This window comes from Chlorocebus sabaeus, chromosome 10 (assembly GCF_047675955.1).
Source record: "Chlorocebus sabaeus isolate Y175 chromosome 10, mChlSab1.0.hap1, whole genome shotgun sequence".
Taxonomy (NCBI): domain Eukaryota; kingdom Metazoa; phylum Chordata; class Mammalia; order Primates; family Cercopithecidae; genus Chlorocebus; species Chlorocebus sabaeus.
This window is the reverse complement of record NC_132913.1, coordinates 18,837,446-18,854,173: the sequence shown is the minus strand read 5'-3', so window position 1 is coordinate 18,854,173 and position 16,728 is coordinate 18,837,446. Positions and strand designations below refer to the sequence as shown.

The window sequence follows — 16,728 nt, the reverse complement described above, 5'->3', positions numbered from 1 at the left end:
GTGAATTAAAGATTAACAGTTACTTTCCTTCCTATCGGTGTTCAATTGACCCAGAATCGTATAGTGAAAAGACTTTTCCCATACGTTCCTTGTCACTCTTGTTGTATATCAAGTGACTATCTTAACTGTGAATCTGTTTCTAGCTCCTCATTTTGTCCCATGGGCCTGTTTTTTTTTAATATATATATTTTTTGCTTCAAGCACACTGTCTTAATTCTATGCCTTTATGGCATTTCTTAAGGTGTGGTTAAGTCCTGTAACTCTGTTGTCCTTCTTTAAGGTTGTCTTGGGTATTGTAATCCTTAATTTTTTAAGATTCATGCTAACTGTGCATAAAATAGGGTTATATAAATAGTATGCTGCCAATAAATTGTATGAGACAGATTGGAGGTTACGGAGAAAAGCGACACTGAAAAAAATCGGTGAGAAAAGTTAATGCATGTTAGAACGTAACAGTTTGTTTTATTTTGAATTTGCAAATTTCAAAATTTTAGGGAGGGTCTTATAAAGAGATAGATTACAAGGGTATTTGACAATAAGGATGATGAACAAAGGTGATATTGAAGTAGGAAACTGAACACAAAGAATATCCATCTTTATCATATTTGTTTACTGAAAGAAAAGTTGAAGTATAGTTAAGGAAATAAAAATGACAGATCTCAAAAAATTGAACAATGAATAAATCTAGAAATGGATCTCTGGAGGTTATTCGATTTTGAATGGGATATGATTGAAATCCATGCAGAAAAAAAGACAGACCTAGTATCAGTTTATATTTTAACTTGTCTACTATTTTTCTATTGAGGGAACCACAAAAGAAAAATCTTAAATTTTTAGTTTTGTAAATAGATGGAAACTCTTGACCCTGAATTGTAGCTTGTGGCCTATGGTGTATGCACAAGCACTGAAAAGAAAAACACATGGACTGGTGACGTTAGAAGTGATGGAAATTACATGCAGTTTTACCTCAGAAGAAGCGATATAGGGAAAGAGAAAGAAGCAAACATTGTTTTTCTTGGAGCACATCAAGCAGGTTTAACAAATGTTTACTTGTGGTTTGGGCATTATTACTCCTTGCAGCCTTAGTTAGAAATACATTCATGTGTTTTCTAATTTAAATCCATAGTATCAATCAAATATGATAGTTTTAGCTTGCAAATACTGAGCAAAAACTGGAGAGGGCTTAGATAAGTTGAACATGTTGAAAAATGAAGCTTCCAGCCATGGAATCCTTGAGGGTAAGAAATGGTTTTATTTTATGTGGTTGCAGGGAAGAGGACCAATTGGCATTTAAAAGATAGTTTCCATAGCTACTGGACTGAATCAAAAGAAAACACTGTCACAGCATTTTCTCCTTTACTGCCTTACTGCTTTATGGTAGATACCAAAGCAAGTATTTTTCAGGAGAGAGGCTAGTTCTTCCATAGATGAAATGCTATGAAATGCTTCATTCAATCTAGTATCTCCTAGGGGAGTAGACTTCCTTTGTTGTGAGAATCTCATCATATAGTCACAATTTGATTAGAACCACTTATTTGTTCAAAAAGGATTTACAGGAAAGGTTCTCTCTAGGTATAACTTTGTTGGGCAACTCCCCCTCCTGCCAATTTAAACTCTATTTCTTGATTTAAAAACTGGGGGTTGCACATAAATTATGGAAGAATCCAGGATTTGTTGCTCTTAACCTTTTTTTAAAAAAATATAGGTATGAAGAAGGATTTCTCAAAGGACCCTAAAAGTGATTACTTCTGATTTGGCAGCATAATATGGTTAGTCAAAAACACCAGACACTTAAAATGTGAAAGAAACATGATTATGACAAAGTCTTTCTTTTTATTTTGGGACATAAACTGTACATGGGGGTATATTATGTAACTCCAGTTTTATGGTCATCTGACACTTGAGCTAATCATGCTCTGATCTTTTGTACAAAGTACTCTATCATGTAGGCCTACTGTAAAAAAAATTTCCCTGTAATGACCTGCAAGATATGAGAGGAGGAGAAATAGACATTCACTTTTGCTTTATTGTTTACATGTTTGTCAGTTTACATTTATGCATCCTTGAGTGTCTTCGTTGTTTTTCAAAAGCGTTTGCTCATTCATTTGTATTTCTTTTAAAGTTGATAGATTGAAGCTGACTTCTAAGAAAGATCTGGCTGATGATATTGCAGGCAGTAGCAGTATTATTTCCAGGGCTATAACACAGTTTTCACTAACATGGTTGAAGGTAGAATCTCCATTAGCTACCCACTCCAACACTCTTAGTAAACCCACAGTCCAAGTAAGAAGGGTCATCTGGTTCTGCAAATGCATCTTCAAGACCAATAGGTTGCCTCCTGGTTCTGATCAGATTGTTTCTCTGAAGCCCACTTAGAAATTCCGGAACCAGCCCAGTTTGTATCTGGGTATCACCTCCATGCTAGAGCCACTTTCTTGCTTTTACTTTTCTTAAGGCAAGGCTGTCTCTGTTTCATTATAGTAGAATGTGATTCCAGGATAAGATAATGTTGATTTTTGTATATGTTCTATCAGTTTTTTTTTTTTAAAGAAAAAGGAAAACAGAGTATTTAGCAAGCTGGATTCTGACAGCATTGGTTACCTTCAGAAGGTGGATGTGTAATTCAGAACAGAGATGGAACTATTTTGCCTTGGTCATTTTTGCTTTTTTTTTGAGACAAGAGTTTCACTCATGTTGCCCAGGCTGGAGTGCAAAGGCGCGATCTCAGCTCACTGCAACTTCAGCCTCCTGGGTTCAAACAATTATCCTGCCTCACCCTCTTGGGTAGCTGGGATTACAGGCATCCACCACCACGCCCAGCTAATTTTTGTATTTTTAGTAGAGACAGGGTAGGGTTTCACCATGTTGGCCAGGCTGGTCTCTAACTCCTTACCTCATGATCCGACTGCCTCAGCCTCCCAAAGTGCTGGGGTTACAGGTGTGAGCCAGTTCACCTGGCCATTTTTACTTTTAATATCCGAAATATCCCTACATGCATATCAGCCATCTCATTCTGAAATTCATTTATCTGAGAGACAAGCCCGGGGAAGGCTTAATGGACAAACCACTTTCCTGGGGGTATGTGAAAGAAGGAGGGCGTGTCCCTTGCAGATACCACTGGTGAGGAACAGAGAGTTATGTGGCAGAGTAGATGAAAGGAGGAGAGGAGAGGAAATGCCATTTACTCCTCAGAATCAAAGGAGGAAGGTTACCGTAGACAGTCATATCTTACATCTCTGGGAAGTTCAACTGAAACCACAGTTGGAAACGAATGTCAGTGCCAGGGCTATGATTTGTGTTCACTGCTGAGCACTAGATAAATGCCTGTGTTTATAAATACAAATTATATTTTGCAAAGATGATGTAAATAAGTCTTCTGAGACAGATCCAGAAGTCAGATTCCAGAGCTGGAAGTCATGAGTGATTTTGATAATGTTTGTAAAATACTTTGAGCTCCTCAGCTCCAGCATGTGATGGGAGCGTGTCTCTACATAGGAATTTGTATGTATTACTGATGAGCAACACTGCTAACTGAAATAAAACCCAAAATAGGGTGAGGAAGAGCACTCTCTGACATTTAAAAGCAAACAGTTTCTGGAATGAAGTTACAGAAAATATCAATAGTTGTTTATAAGCACAGCGTGGGAATGTTTCATTCAAAGCACATGAATTTAACTAAAATGTTTAGCTTGCTCTCTAAAGACCAATTTTCTTTGCCTGCTAGTCACAGACTTGAAACAGAAAGTAAATCCTATGTCGAGGATTAAATTCTAGAATAAGAACATTGTAAGGTAAGAAAACTTGGAAACTCATGATTCTTTTTAGATATACAGAATTTTAGCGAAATAGTTTTTTTTTTTTTTTTTAAGAAAGATGTAGGGAGGCTGGTGAATGCAAGGAACAGAATGTAGTAAAATGCTTTTCATGAAATAAGATTAATCTCCTACCCTGAATGAAAACAGAGGCGGAAGACAGCCATCCAGTGAGTGCTTTGTAAATCACATTATTAGGGCTTGCTTAAAGCATTCACCTAGTGTTCTATATGGAGGTGGTTGGTGGAACTGCCATATGCCAGCTTGGGTCTGGGCCAGGGGGGCACGCAGGAAGGGTTTTGCATTCCAGCCATCCTCTCCTGCCTGGCAAAAAGCACTTTTTGTATGTGGTGGAAGTACCCAAGTTATTTATACACAATGGGAGGCTGAAATTTCATTTCCACATGAAATTAGTGAATAATGGCTTTCAAGATTCACTGAATAAGCATCCCCAAGACACAGTCAGCATTGTAAGTCTGTACAGGACGCCAGCCATCTGGATGAAAAATAAATCAGTTATGCAGCTACTTTGGGGGACATCAGAGATGGGCACGCAAGGATGAAGTGTACGGACACTGTATTGGAGCATTTGCTTTTCATCAGGGCTTTGTTGTGGCCAAGTTTTGTCACTTCTGTGATTCCATGTCACTCTTACAGTGTTCGAAGTCACTAACTTACTAAGCCAGAAATGCATGTATTTTGATCTCCAATTGTAGTATATTGGCCACTGGGTATCTGTTTAATGGTTTTATCTTACTGTTTAATTATCTTTATTGTTTACCATTTCTTAGAATACACCTTCACATTAATTTTAGATTGTAGGCTTTAGGAGAGTAGGTATTCTATCTGCATGGTGGCTAAGTTCGTAACTCTGGAATGCACAACTCTAGGCAGTGTTTTTCAATAATGAGGTGTGTATTTTCTCCAAATTGTGATGGTGAGGTCACCTTTCTGGCTAATGTAAGACTAGCTGTTAAAATATGATTTGAGAAAGTGATTTCAGTTTTGGGAAGGGTTATTTGAAAAAAATAAGGCCAGGGTTATTTATTGTTAGATAGTCAGACATTGGTAGTTTGCCTACATATAATAATTAAAGCTAAAGCATGGAAACCAAACTGAGAGAAGCAGATGGAAACATCCCCTAGGTAAGTCTGAACATTTGTTCTTAAAAATGGAACAAGTTCTAGCAAGCTGTATAATCATTTTAATTACACCTGACTTTGATTTTTAAAAAATGTTGGCACAGCAGTGTTTCAGTTTTATTTAACTTACTTTAGTTTCCTTCAAAAACTCTTTATAATTTGGCACAGAAACAGGGTATAAATAAAAGGTAGCAGGATTTGAAGGAAATCAGTTAATGGGCTATAAAATAATTCTTTGGTCTGAGATTTTTTAGAGAATAGAAAAAATCAGAATCTAACTGGTACAGTCAAATACCTTGATTTTCCTATAGTCTAGTTCTATAACAGAAAAGTATTTCTACTTCCTGTATAGAGTATACAGGAAGAAATGAGATACCGACAGAGTTTCCTTGATTTGCTAGAATTCCATTTTGTGGTATTTCATGGAATATAGTACTCAAAATCTACATGAATATCATAACTATTTGTTTCATGCTCTTGTAAATTTGTTGATTCACATACTTCTCTAAATAAATGGACTAACAGTTGGAGTTTGCTGTATTTTGCAGTCTGAGCTGTTCACTGAAATTGTATTAGTGGGATTTGGCTTGTAACTTTACAGTGTAATCTTTATACATTCATTAATTTTGAGGCAGCTGCTCGTTAAAAATTCTTTCTAGTAAACACAATAAGTGATCATATTTTAGAAGATGCCAGCACATAATGTATTAAATGGATTTTGATAAGTGAGTTTGGCTAATTAATTTGATTGGCAAGTATGAGAAGTCCATATTTATGGGAATCCAACATGATTGACTGTACAATAGTATTTTAAATCCTGTTTTAACATTAGGGATTGTATGTATAACATAAGGACCTCATAAAGGAATTGGGGTTCACTATTAACCCAGAATGGAAGATATATTACCAGGTAACATACAGACTGAGAGAATTGGAAGGGGATTTTACAGACCCTCTTTCATTCATTCCTCTTGCTTTGTAATGAGAAAACTGAGACCAGACAGGTTGTAAGACTAAACAGTTCTGTGATAGAGGAAATGGAAGCAGGACCTTGGCCCCTGATACTTGAAATGCTTTTTTAAAACCTACCTGTGGAACATGTCTTCATGGAACCTCCTTGTCTAGAGGACAATGAGATAAGGCTAGAAGTTACTGCTGAGCCCTTTCATTTATAAATGAAGAATGCTTTGCTCTGGAGTGTACCTAGTTGGGACTGCTTAAAAAGATTTTGGAGTCTTTTCCAGAAGTCGTTTAGGAGAGACTAGACAAGTGTAAGTAAGAACTGGATGGTACTGACTGAATGAGAAAAAATAAGCAAAAACAACAGTGCCTCTGTCTTCTTTCTAACAGGGAGACAAGCCATTTCATGAAGGAGCTTCTTTCTCATCTATAAGACTGACAGCCTTCTTCAGTTAGTCAGAGAGAGAATGCTTATAGGCTCTGGGGTCCTGTGGCCATCTGGAGGCTCTGGCAGTGATACCACCAGAGAGTTTACCAAAGGCTGGGTTTGAAGCCACTGCCCTGGCCATGGCCCACATGGGGGATTGAGTTCTATCCGTGGATTCTTTTTCTCTCCAGGAGCCTCAAGCACGTGAGCCACTCAGATCCTAAACCTGGGAAAAGGCGCAGAATCACAGATATATTGTATTATAAGTGGAGGGGGAGGTAAGAAAGGATAAAATAGGTGTTCATATAATTAAAGTGTCACTTTTTTGAGAAAAACTAAAGTGAGTAAACTTTCCATCACTTGCCTAAGCCAGTTAACCTCAAGATAGCAGAAATTGTGCTCTCTTTTTCATGAGAGCAAATGACAAGTTTTCACTGGCCACAGTTGATGGAGCTCTCCTTCCCATGCTTCTAAAAACCAGAAACACCTCGTGCAGGACCCATGCCTTCACTTTCTGGTTAACTTGGTTGCTTTCCATTAGTTGAGGTTGGGATGGCAAAAGTGACTTGAGAATGAAGGGGAGAGGTGCTGGTACAAACCAGTCTGAGTGCATGAGGTTTCCCTCCTACCTCCAGAGAATTGTAGCTGCATAAATTTTGCAGTTTTCCTGTTAAATAGAGCTAAGTTAATAAAGCGTCGCCCCCCCACCCCCCGCAAGGAGGAGTCTTCAATGTCGAGGTGAGACATCTTTTAAAGGGTTATTTTCAAAGCAGCAGCCTCTGCTAAGTAACATTTTTCTTTGCAGTTACATCTTCAATTGTCTTTATCACCATGCAGTACATTTGTTTACATGTGTGTCTCACCTACTAGACTGTGAGCTTCAGAAAGGTTGTTTCTGTATCTGATTCTCCTGGGGATTTCTGATGGCTGGCCCAGAGCAGAACTCAATAAGTGTGTGTGGAATTAATGAATATTGAATGAATAAATAAATAAGTCAGATGTAAATGGATGCTTTCAAAGTCTTAAAGTTTTTTTCTTCAGTTCTTAATGCAATGTTCTAAAACTTTAGCCTTTTTAAATGTCACTTATTCTTTTGTTATCCTTTTATTTTTATATTTTCATAGAATAAAGACGTATCTGTCTAGGCTCTTGATTCTGAATTAATGAGATCTGAATTAAAGAAGTCTTAACTCTATCAAGCAAGGGTTTACTTTGTTATACTTGTACACAAAATTTAAAAATAGATCTATCTCTGCTTCGGAATATAATAATTTGTCATAATTAATTGAGGTATCAAAGTACAGCTTTTTTTTTAAAAAGCAATGCACTGATGTTTCCTAAAGTAAATTTTCTAGATTCAGCCAATAGGAGCATTTCTTGGTGAGTTTCTACTCTTATGTGGACTTTAAGTTGAAACTCTGTGTTTGCCACTTTTGGGACAGCTTCGTAATTGAAACCTGTAGAGGTAATAGACCTGTGACGGATATTCCCAAGCTTGAACTGCCATTTTAATTGGATTTACTTGAAAGCTTATGAATAAAAGGCTGTGATTTTCTAATTAGTAGAGTTGATAGCATATTGTCTAAAAACGTTAACCTGATTTAGAATCCAAATGCCTTTTGATGGATTTTAAATTATATCTTGATGTTTCCACTTCTAATGTATTGACTTGAATGATACATTCAAATGAAATTTCATTTTTCCTATCATCTTCTATGAAATATACTGGATCTCAGTTTGATATTTTTAATTGTGGTGTTTGTCAGACATCTAAGAGAACAGTCCTTTTACTTATAGGTAAGTAAAATCCCTTGAGTTCCTAATTATGCTGGTCACTTCACAGGTCATTAACCTATATATTTTTTCAGAACCTAAAAACAACTGGTAGGGCATGTATACTGAGTTCACTTATTCATGGTAGTTATGTTTTATGAAGTCACCTTAAACACTGAACCATTGCTCCTAAGGAAAATACAGGGTTAGATGCCTGTGAGCCTCTGGCTCTGGTTTTTTAGCTGATCAGTGCATAATCTTATGATCTTATGTGTATTTGATGTATGTTTCTGCTTAAATACTCCTTTTTAATATATATTGTCGATTCATCAGCATCGAACTCATAGCCGACAGCACTATGACTCATACCTGAAGCTTACCTAACACACACATGTTGTCCATAAGACATATCACAGCTTTATTTATTTATGTATTTGTTTATTTATTTTTGATCTGAGACAGGGTCTTGATTTGTCAGCCAGGTTGAAGTGCAGTGATGTGATCTTGGCTCACTGTAGCCTCCGCTTCCCAGCTCAAGCAGTCTTCCAGCCTCAGCCTGTAAAGTAAGTGGGACCAAGGTACAAGCCACCATTTTTTTGTATTTTATATTTTGTATTTTTTTTTTTTTTTTTTGAGATGGAGTTTTACTTTTGTTGCCCAGGCTGGAGTGCAATGGCATAATCTCAGCTCACTGCAACCTCTGCCTCCTGGGTTCAAGTGATTCACCTGCCTCAGCCTCCCAAGTAGCTGGGATTACAGGTACCCACCACTATGCCTGGATAATTTTGTATTTTTATTAGTGACAGGGTTTCTCCATGTTGGTCAGGCTTGTCTCAAACTCCTGACCTCAGGTGATCCACCCACCTCGGCCTCCCAACGTGCTGGGATTACAGGCATGAGCCACCGTGCCCATCCTGTATTTTGTATTTCGTATTTTGAGCCACCATTTTCTGGTATTTTTTTTTTTTGTAGAGATGGGGTTTTGCCTTGTTGGTCTTGAACTCCTGAGCTCAAAGTGATCCACCGCCTTGGCCTCCCAAAATGCCAGGATTACAGGTGTGAGCCGCCACGCCCAGCCTGCCTTTTTGTACTCAGGAGGACTTAGTAGTTCGGTACTATAATTAGGGGCCGTTTGAATCAATACAGTCACGAACAGAAAGCACAAACGTGCAAAAAGGGGCACTAAATAGATCACAAGAAGGACACCAAGAGCTGTGGAGCATCCCCTTACTTGACCTCAGCTTGGAATGTGCACATTGGTCACTCACATTTTCACTGCTCTGCAAGTCTGCAAGTGACAGTGAAGGCATCGTGAGCATTGATCTTGGGGTTGCAAATACATTTTAGTGAGTAGACCAATTTGGAATTGTGGAATTACCAATTTGAAATTGTGTGAGTAATGAAGACTGACTGTATTATCACCAGAGTTTGAAGTTAAGGAATCCAAGACTCAGATGTTAGGTAGCTTCAGTTTCGTAAGCCTCTACTAAGGACCTAACGTGCATTGAGGATGTACTGAGTCAGACGGGGTCCATCAGTGGAGACTTATGCCCCTAGTTGTTAACGGGCTTTAAGAATGTATGTCTTAAGAATTTATGTCTTAAGGCCAGTTAACAACTAGAGTTGTAAGTCTCCACTGATGGACTCTTACTTATATAAATGTTTACTTAAGAATGAATTGCTTACTGTATCTAAATGTATTTGTTCTTTCCTTAACATTTGTCATCCTTCTAAAGAGTAAATTCAGTCTTTAAAACTTTGGGTAACTATTTTAAAAGTAAAATTTGACATAAAGCCTTCTCTTGCTACCCTCTAGGATGAATTACATTTCTTTTAAAAGCACCTGGAAAATTATAAAGAATGCATACAGTTTAGCCCATAGCCGAGAACTGAGAGATGGAGGTTAAAGAGAAGTCAGAAAAACTGACAACAGTTTTCTATTTTGTTCCTGACAGACTTCTCCAGATATGAGCAACATGTTAAAGAACATACAATGGTCAGTACTGGAATTAATGTTCCAAGAGCTAGCTTATTCCTCAAGGAGAATCAGGGTTGTGGAGACCTAAATCTGCCATTTTTCAAGGCAAACTTGTCAGGGTCCAGAGAACTAATGGTCTCATAGTTTGGCAGAATAGCACACTAGTACATTTTGTTTAATGGTTATGAGTTTTGCTGGGAAGGAAATGCAAGAGCCCTGCAATGTGTTGAAATCATCTTTGTTGCTGATTTGCTCCATGCTGTGTGGATGTCGTGAAATTCTGCAGTGTACTTTTGTTTATCTAAAGGCCTTATGTTATGGCCATCAGATCTTTCAGAAATTGGAGTTCTATCCAATTCTCTCTGCTGATGGCCAGCCTTGAAATCCCCTTCATAAGAGCCTCCCTGACATTCTGGCACTTGTGCCCAAACCCTGTCACAAAATGAACTCCTTAAGCTCCCATGCCTTCCTCCCTTAAGCTCTCATGAGGAGTGCTATCTGCTGCAGTTTGGAGCCTGTGTCTGCTCCCAGGTTTTAGTCTGGCTGTCTGACCCTTCTTGCCACAGTCCTGATGAGTTCTTCAATGATTTGAATCATTTATATTCAAATCATTGGTTTGATCGTGTTTCCACAGCAAAGTAAAATTTCCTTTAATAGCCAACAAATAATTAGGCTGTAAAGAAATTGCCTCTGTAGGTATGTGGGGAGAAGGGGTATAGTACAGTGGTTTAGAGTGTGGGCTGCTCAGTTGGAAGTTCTGATTCCTCATCTATAAAAAGGAGAGATTTGTATGGATTCAATAAGATGATGCACGTAAAAGCATGTAGAATAGTAGCAGCCACACAGTGATGGCTTAATGTGGTACTTACTAGCTAATCGTGTTGAGAGATTTTTGTTTTTTCCCAACTCTAACCAATTGTCAACATAGGCTTTGAAACAGCTCATCAGGCTGCCGTTGGTATCTAAAATTGGTATTTAAATGTAGTTAAGTTGTACATATAATGTATATGAAACTGGGAAATAGGAAGCATCTATATTCAGAGAATATAGATGTTTATATATGGATGAATATATTCAATTGTTTATGAACTTGGACTTGTGAAAATACTCTTTTGATGTTTTTATTTCGATACAATATGTATGTATGTCAGCAAAATAATAATATAGGGATACTGGCCAGTGTTGAAAATAACTTTATGGAGTTAGACACTATTTATGCTTGCATAAAATGGGTATTGGTAAGGTCATGGACCAAAGTGGTGTCTAACAACTTCCAGCTTTCAGAGGGCAGGGACCATATCTGTGAGTGTGTGATTTCCAAAATCCTTTTTCTTTATATTGACGTATACATCACAGGTCAGTGAATATAATACCGAATTAAGAACTACAAGGAGTTGTATTTTCAGCCTTTCCCATTTGTCTCTATTGCTTCTTTAACGTTTTCCTTGTCCCAGGGACACAGTGGCATGGCCTGGCTTTTACAGCACTGCAGGTTTTTCCAGAGAGCAGCAGTTATCCATTCTTGGACTCACATAACACAGAAGCCAGTCAGTTGAATAGATTCAATGTGGCTCCTTCTGCAAGTGCTTATCTTGTTCACTGATTGCTTTGTAATTGTTATTACTTTGAAAACATTTCTTTTTCATCTATACACTCAGATTAAATAGAAGGAGACATTTTGCCATTGAGGTATATTCTTATCAAGATGTTATTCTATTTTATAAATAATCCTATTATTAGACGTATGATGAAACTCTCTTGTAGTCGGTGCCAAAGGAAACAGGACAATGGGCATGTGCAGTGGGGACTTAGCTAGATAGAGCCTATCTTGTTTTTCTTGCTTGCCTTTAATCAGTGCTCATATTCTCTTAAAACTTCCCTATCCATCTTTTGTGGGCACTGTTTGTGAATTTCCTTCCTTTCTTCCTTTTCTTTTGGTGACAGTGTTTCTGTTTCTTTAATTTATCAAGGTGTCACATACAACGTATTGTGCTAAAGACATTCTCCATTTGCGAGAGTCTCTGTTTGTTGCTGGGTTTTCCTTCCTTTTGGACAAAGTAGGACGTTGCTGGTTGTTTTCCCTTTGGTCTTCTGAATATATTTCAGTTTCTAACTTTTTCTATTAATGCTTTTTTTTTTCTTTTCAATGGCTTGAGCCCTCCTCCAAAGCAGAAATATAATTTTTTAAATGGAATTCCCATCTCTGACAATATCCATTCTTTGTTGTGACTTAAAACATTTTTAAACATTAATTTATATATATTTTTAGAGATAGAGTGTTGCCATGTTGTTCAGGCTGGCCTTGAACTCCTGGGCTCAAGCAATGCCTGAGTAGCTGAAACTACAGACTCACTGCCATGCCTGGCTCTGTGACTTTTGAATATTGTACCTTTCTTGTATATAGATGCCTGCAGAATCCTTTTCTCTTTGGTTTTGTTTTCTCTTTTGTCTTTTAGACAGGAGAACTTAGCTAAGAAACAGAGAAAACCCACACAGCTTTTGTGATCAAAAATAACATATGCTACAAATCTGAGTTTTATCATTATACACTTAAAAAGTGCGTCCTTTCTGTACCTATTTAGTTACATGGGAAGTGATTTTTGCTAGAAGCCACACAGAGCTTTAGCAAGTGTCTTTCTTCTGGGTTTGGGAAAATGACTGGAATAAAACTAAAGGGAACAAACTCCTCAGCAATTTACATGTTCCATTTGTTTTCTTGTAAGGTTTATTAATCTTCGATACATTTCTTTCACAGAAACAAATTTAGAGATCACGAGAGTGGTAAGTGTGCAGAATAACTTTTGGTTTTATTTGCCACTGATAACAGTGAAAAGCAGTCGTAGGTACCGTTAGTATTTTTTTTTTTTTTTTTTTTTGCTTTCTGAGATTGACCCTGTCTGTTGCCTGTTTCAGTGTTTTGTTGGATATGAGAGCCATTCTAATCATTGTTTCAGAGCAAATAGCTAGTGAGTTATTTATACAGCAAGTAAGTACCAAATAAAGCCTTTCGATGGAATGAGTAACTTGCTGTCTGTGTTATATCTTAGTTTAGATAAGCCTAGATCCTGGTTCATCCCTTCCAACCTTCTTCACACATGAGCTTAGTTAGACTGGGCTCTGTTAATTGTCACCTTCCCTAGCAACCCCTTTGACTTTCGTGAATGGGCCAGATTAAAACCCAGTAAGATGCTAGGTAACAAAGGGTGAATATGTTGATTGATTTTAAACATGTCTTTTAGTCTAGACAGATGTACTCATATTTCCATGTGTTTTCCTTTTAAACACAGTCATCCCTGGAAAGAGGACTAGTTTGAATCCATGGATGACTCTATTGTAATCACTTTTACTTTTTAACTCACTTTGATTTTTCTCAATAAGATACTCTACCTCTTTGAGCCTCCGCTTTCTCCATTCTTTATTCTTTGAGTCTCCATTTCTTATCACTAAAATGAGGGTATTGTCCTCAAAGACCCTCACGTAAGTAGTCTGATTTATAAGATGGTTTGGAGGGAGCCTCACAATATCTTTCCCTTGGAAATGAGATGTCTCGCTATCTGCTCATTACAACATATTTGGAATGGTTGGCAGCAGCATCCCCTAAAAACTGTGTAGAACGTTAATTGGTAAGATGCTTTATTATAAAATTTTGTACATTAGCAAATTGAAGCCTGTCAAAACTCAAGAAACAAAGAAACTTGTCAAAGTGATTTTTAATCCTTTACCTGTAAAAACAAAGAGATAACAGCTATTAATATCTCACTAAAAATGCATCCTATATATGAGAAACTAGTGTTGAAGTTGGTTTCAGAAAAAGATAGCTGAGGGAAAAGAGGAAAATGGGAAGAGGAGGAATATCTTCATGGTCTAAGTAAACAACCACGTTTTATAGAAGGAAAGCTGTCTGGAGCCTTTGGGTCAGCAAGAGTAAAGCCCTTAATTATATGTAAATAAATGTGTTATTACTGGATCAAGAAGGGAGCATTGAAGAGGAGAAGTTTGCAAAAAGCTCGCAGGGTGACCAGTGTAACCTTAGAACTCAGCTGAAAGGATTTGACAACCAGAAAAGCATTTGATTTGACTAGTCTTGGGAATGTTTCCTCTAGTGTTCTTTTCTCTAATTCCGCTCTTCAGGTCAGTATCTGGCTCACTAATACTTTGTTTCTTATCCATATAGTTTATAAGAATAACTCATTTAATGCCCACAGCAATGCTAGAAGGAGGTAGGACATTAAGGCACAGAGAGTGTATGAGTGGAGAGAGGAGGTTATGTTATGGTAACAAATGACCTCCAGATCCTAGGGGGTTATAAGCACAGTGGCATCCTTATCTAGATGTCTGTGGTGGGTCAGCTGCTCTGCTAAGGTATGTGCACTTCAGGACCCAGGCCAGTGTCCTCCTTGACCATTGCTGATCATAATGAGAGAACATGGCAGATCTTGTCTGGCTCTTAGGGTTTTCTGCCCAGAAGTTATGTGTGCTGCTTTTATCCGTGATTTATTGCTCAAAACAAGTGAGATGCCAAGTCTAGTATCAGTGGGGTGGGGAAGTAAAATCTTCCCAACAGAAAGAGGCGGTGTGTGTTTGTAAATAAAGATACACTCCCACAGAGAGAGAGCGAGTAACTTTCCCTAGCCAGCGAGCTGGTACGTGGAAGAGCTGGGGTTCCGAACTTAAGCAGAACAGTGTCTGACTCCCATGACGAATTAAAATGGATTTTGAGAGCTTCCCATGAAATTAATTGAGGTTTTCTCTCTCTCTGTGTGTGTGTGTGTGTGGCCAGATTACTGAACAACCATATGTAATGTAAAAATCATAACTCCAGCTAGAATCATGTTGCTAGCATAACGTTAAGGTTAAGAATGAGGACTTTGGTGCCAAGAGTGCCTGTGCCCAGGCGTAGCTCTGGGGCCTTGCAGAAGATACTTAATCTCTCTGTACTTTATTTTCAACATCTGTAAAATGGGGAAAATAATAGCACCTACGTCATGGTTGGGGTAAGGATTAAATAAGTTAATAACTAACGTAAAGTACTCGAGATGTAATTACTATATAAATTTAATCATTATCCTCTTTTATCTTAAATGTAAACAAAATATGTTCAAAGACTGTGCTCAGCACCAGACCTATCATCTGCCTTCAGGCACGATGGGTATCTCATATCCTTTAGGAAGTGGCTTTTTGTTGGCTCTGTGTCTGAACTCACTATTTGCTTTTCCCCTCTCTTGTGTTAAGATACAAGAAATGCCCTCATTTCTTACTTTGTTCTCTCTCACTGTGTCAGTGAAATAAACGATAATTCTGAATGCTTAGATTTATTTACATATAAACAGAAAGTTTCCAATAGCCTGTTTTGACAGAATTTTTCTGCCTGGTTGTTATCCTATTTTTTTTTTTCTACAAAAATATCTCCTGTTGTTTGCCCACCAATTGCTTTCCTGTTTTCTGAAACACTTTTACCTCTCTTGAGACCTTAGATGGTTATACATCTAAGAATTTTTTTCTTCCTTTCAGAGTTTTACCTGGTGGAATATATATTATTTTACAGATTGGTTCCATTCATTTTGCCTCTCTTAAGATTCTAGGCTGTCTCTTATTAGGTTCTTTTATTTTTCCCTCTGAAGATTCTCATTGTTGACTTTATTGTTGATTTCAGCTACTTGTCAAATCAGATACTAATTGAATATTGTCCACATTTGGTCATGATTCAATTTTTTTTACGAAGAATATAGGGAAGTCTGGCTTTCTCTTTTATTCTCTGGATTTTTACAATGGACATTCTTTTAAAAGGGTCTGTTTTTTGAAATCTCGTTATTTTGAACAGTCTTCCTGGTAATGGTGTGAAGGACAGGAATAGAACAGAAAGATACTTTCTGATTTGTTTGTGTGCCTCCTAAGACTATACTCTCTGGCTCTAATGGTATACAATTTTGTGAGCATGTACACAATGTTTCATAGTTAACTTTTCTAGGAATCTGCACAGTATAAAACGTGCTGACCATGGAGACAGTGAGAATACACAGAAATATATAGACTTAAGCTGGTTAAGTGTTCTAGAGGGAAGAATGAAGAATGTGCTTAATATAAATTGTTAAGTCACAATAACTAGGAAGGGGTCAAGATAGCATGAAAAAAACAAGATGTAGGCTCAATGCTAGTAAAGTATTTAATGGCATACCTCAAATGGAGTTAATCTAATTGAAATGGATGCAAAAACTTGAGTTCCAAAAACAAAAAGTGATCCAGTTATTTTTTTGCTACAGGTTCAAGTAAGAATTAAGAAATATATAGAAGTGTTTTTCAAAGAAAGGATGGTATAATAAAAGTATAAATTTTCCACCCATGTGGTAGACTCTAACAATTATTTCCTTCTCTTAGAACTGCCCCCAACCTATAAGGGACAGGACCACATCTGAGACTGTGCTATGTGACCCTGCCCCCAGGTCAAAGCTGGTCACTTCAGGGTGTGTGCCTCACCTATGCTATGCCAATCCAGGGAATTAAAACATGGAACTGATGGAGTAGAAACCAGGAGTCCCCAGAGCTCAACTAGGGCATCGTTGGAGTGTCAAGTCAAGAGGTATATAAATTCTTGCTGCAGAGATCCCTGCCGCTTACCCACCTCTTGCTTCTCCTAGA

The 16,728-nt window shown here is 37.6% G+C and overlaps 1 protein-coding gene across 6 annotated transcripts in view; it reads left to right on the top strand.

Moving 5' to 3' along the window:
- The window catches only part of NCKAP5 (NCK associated protein 5), a 983,546-nt gene that overhangs the window by 401,494 nt on the left and 565,324 nt on the right, over nt 1-16,728 (top strand). Inside the window, exon 1 of one of the 6 annotated variants that reach the window (XM_073019625.1) lies at nt 4,762-4,957. The exons of the other annotated variants lie outside the window; for them this stretch is intronic. Within the exon in view, the coding sequence (XP_072875726.1) occupies nt 4,941-4,957 (17 nt within the window). The 5' untranslated portion in view covers nt 4,762-4,940. Of the gene's footprint in view, nt 1-4,761; nt 4,958-16,728 lie in introns of those variants that run through there. 6 annotated transcript variants of the gene reach the window in all.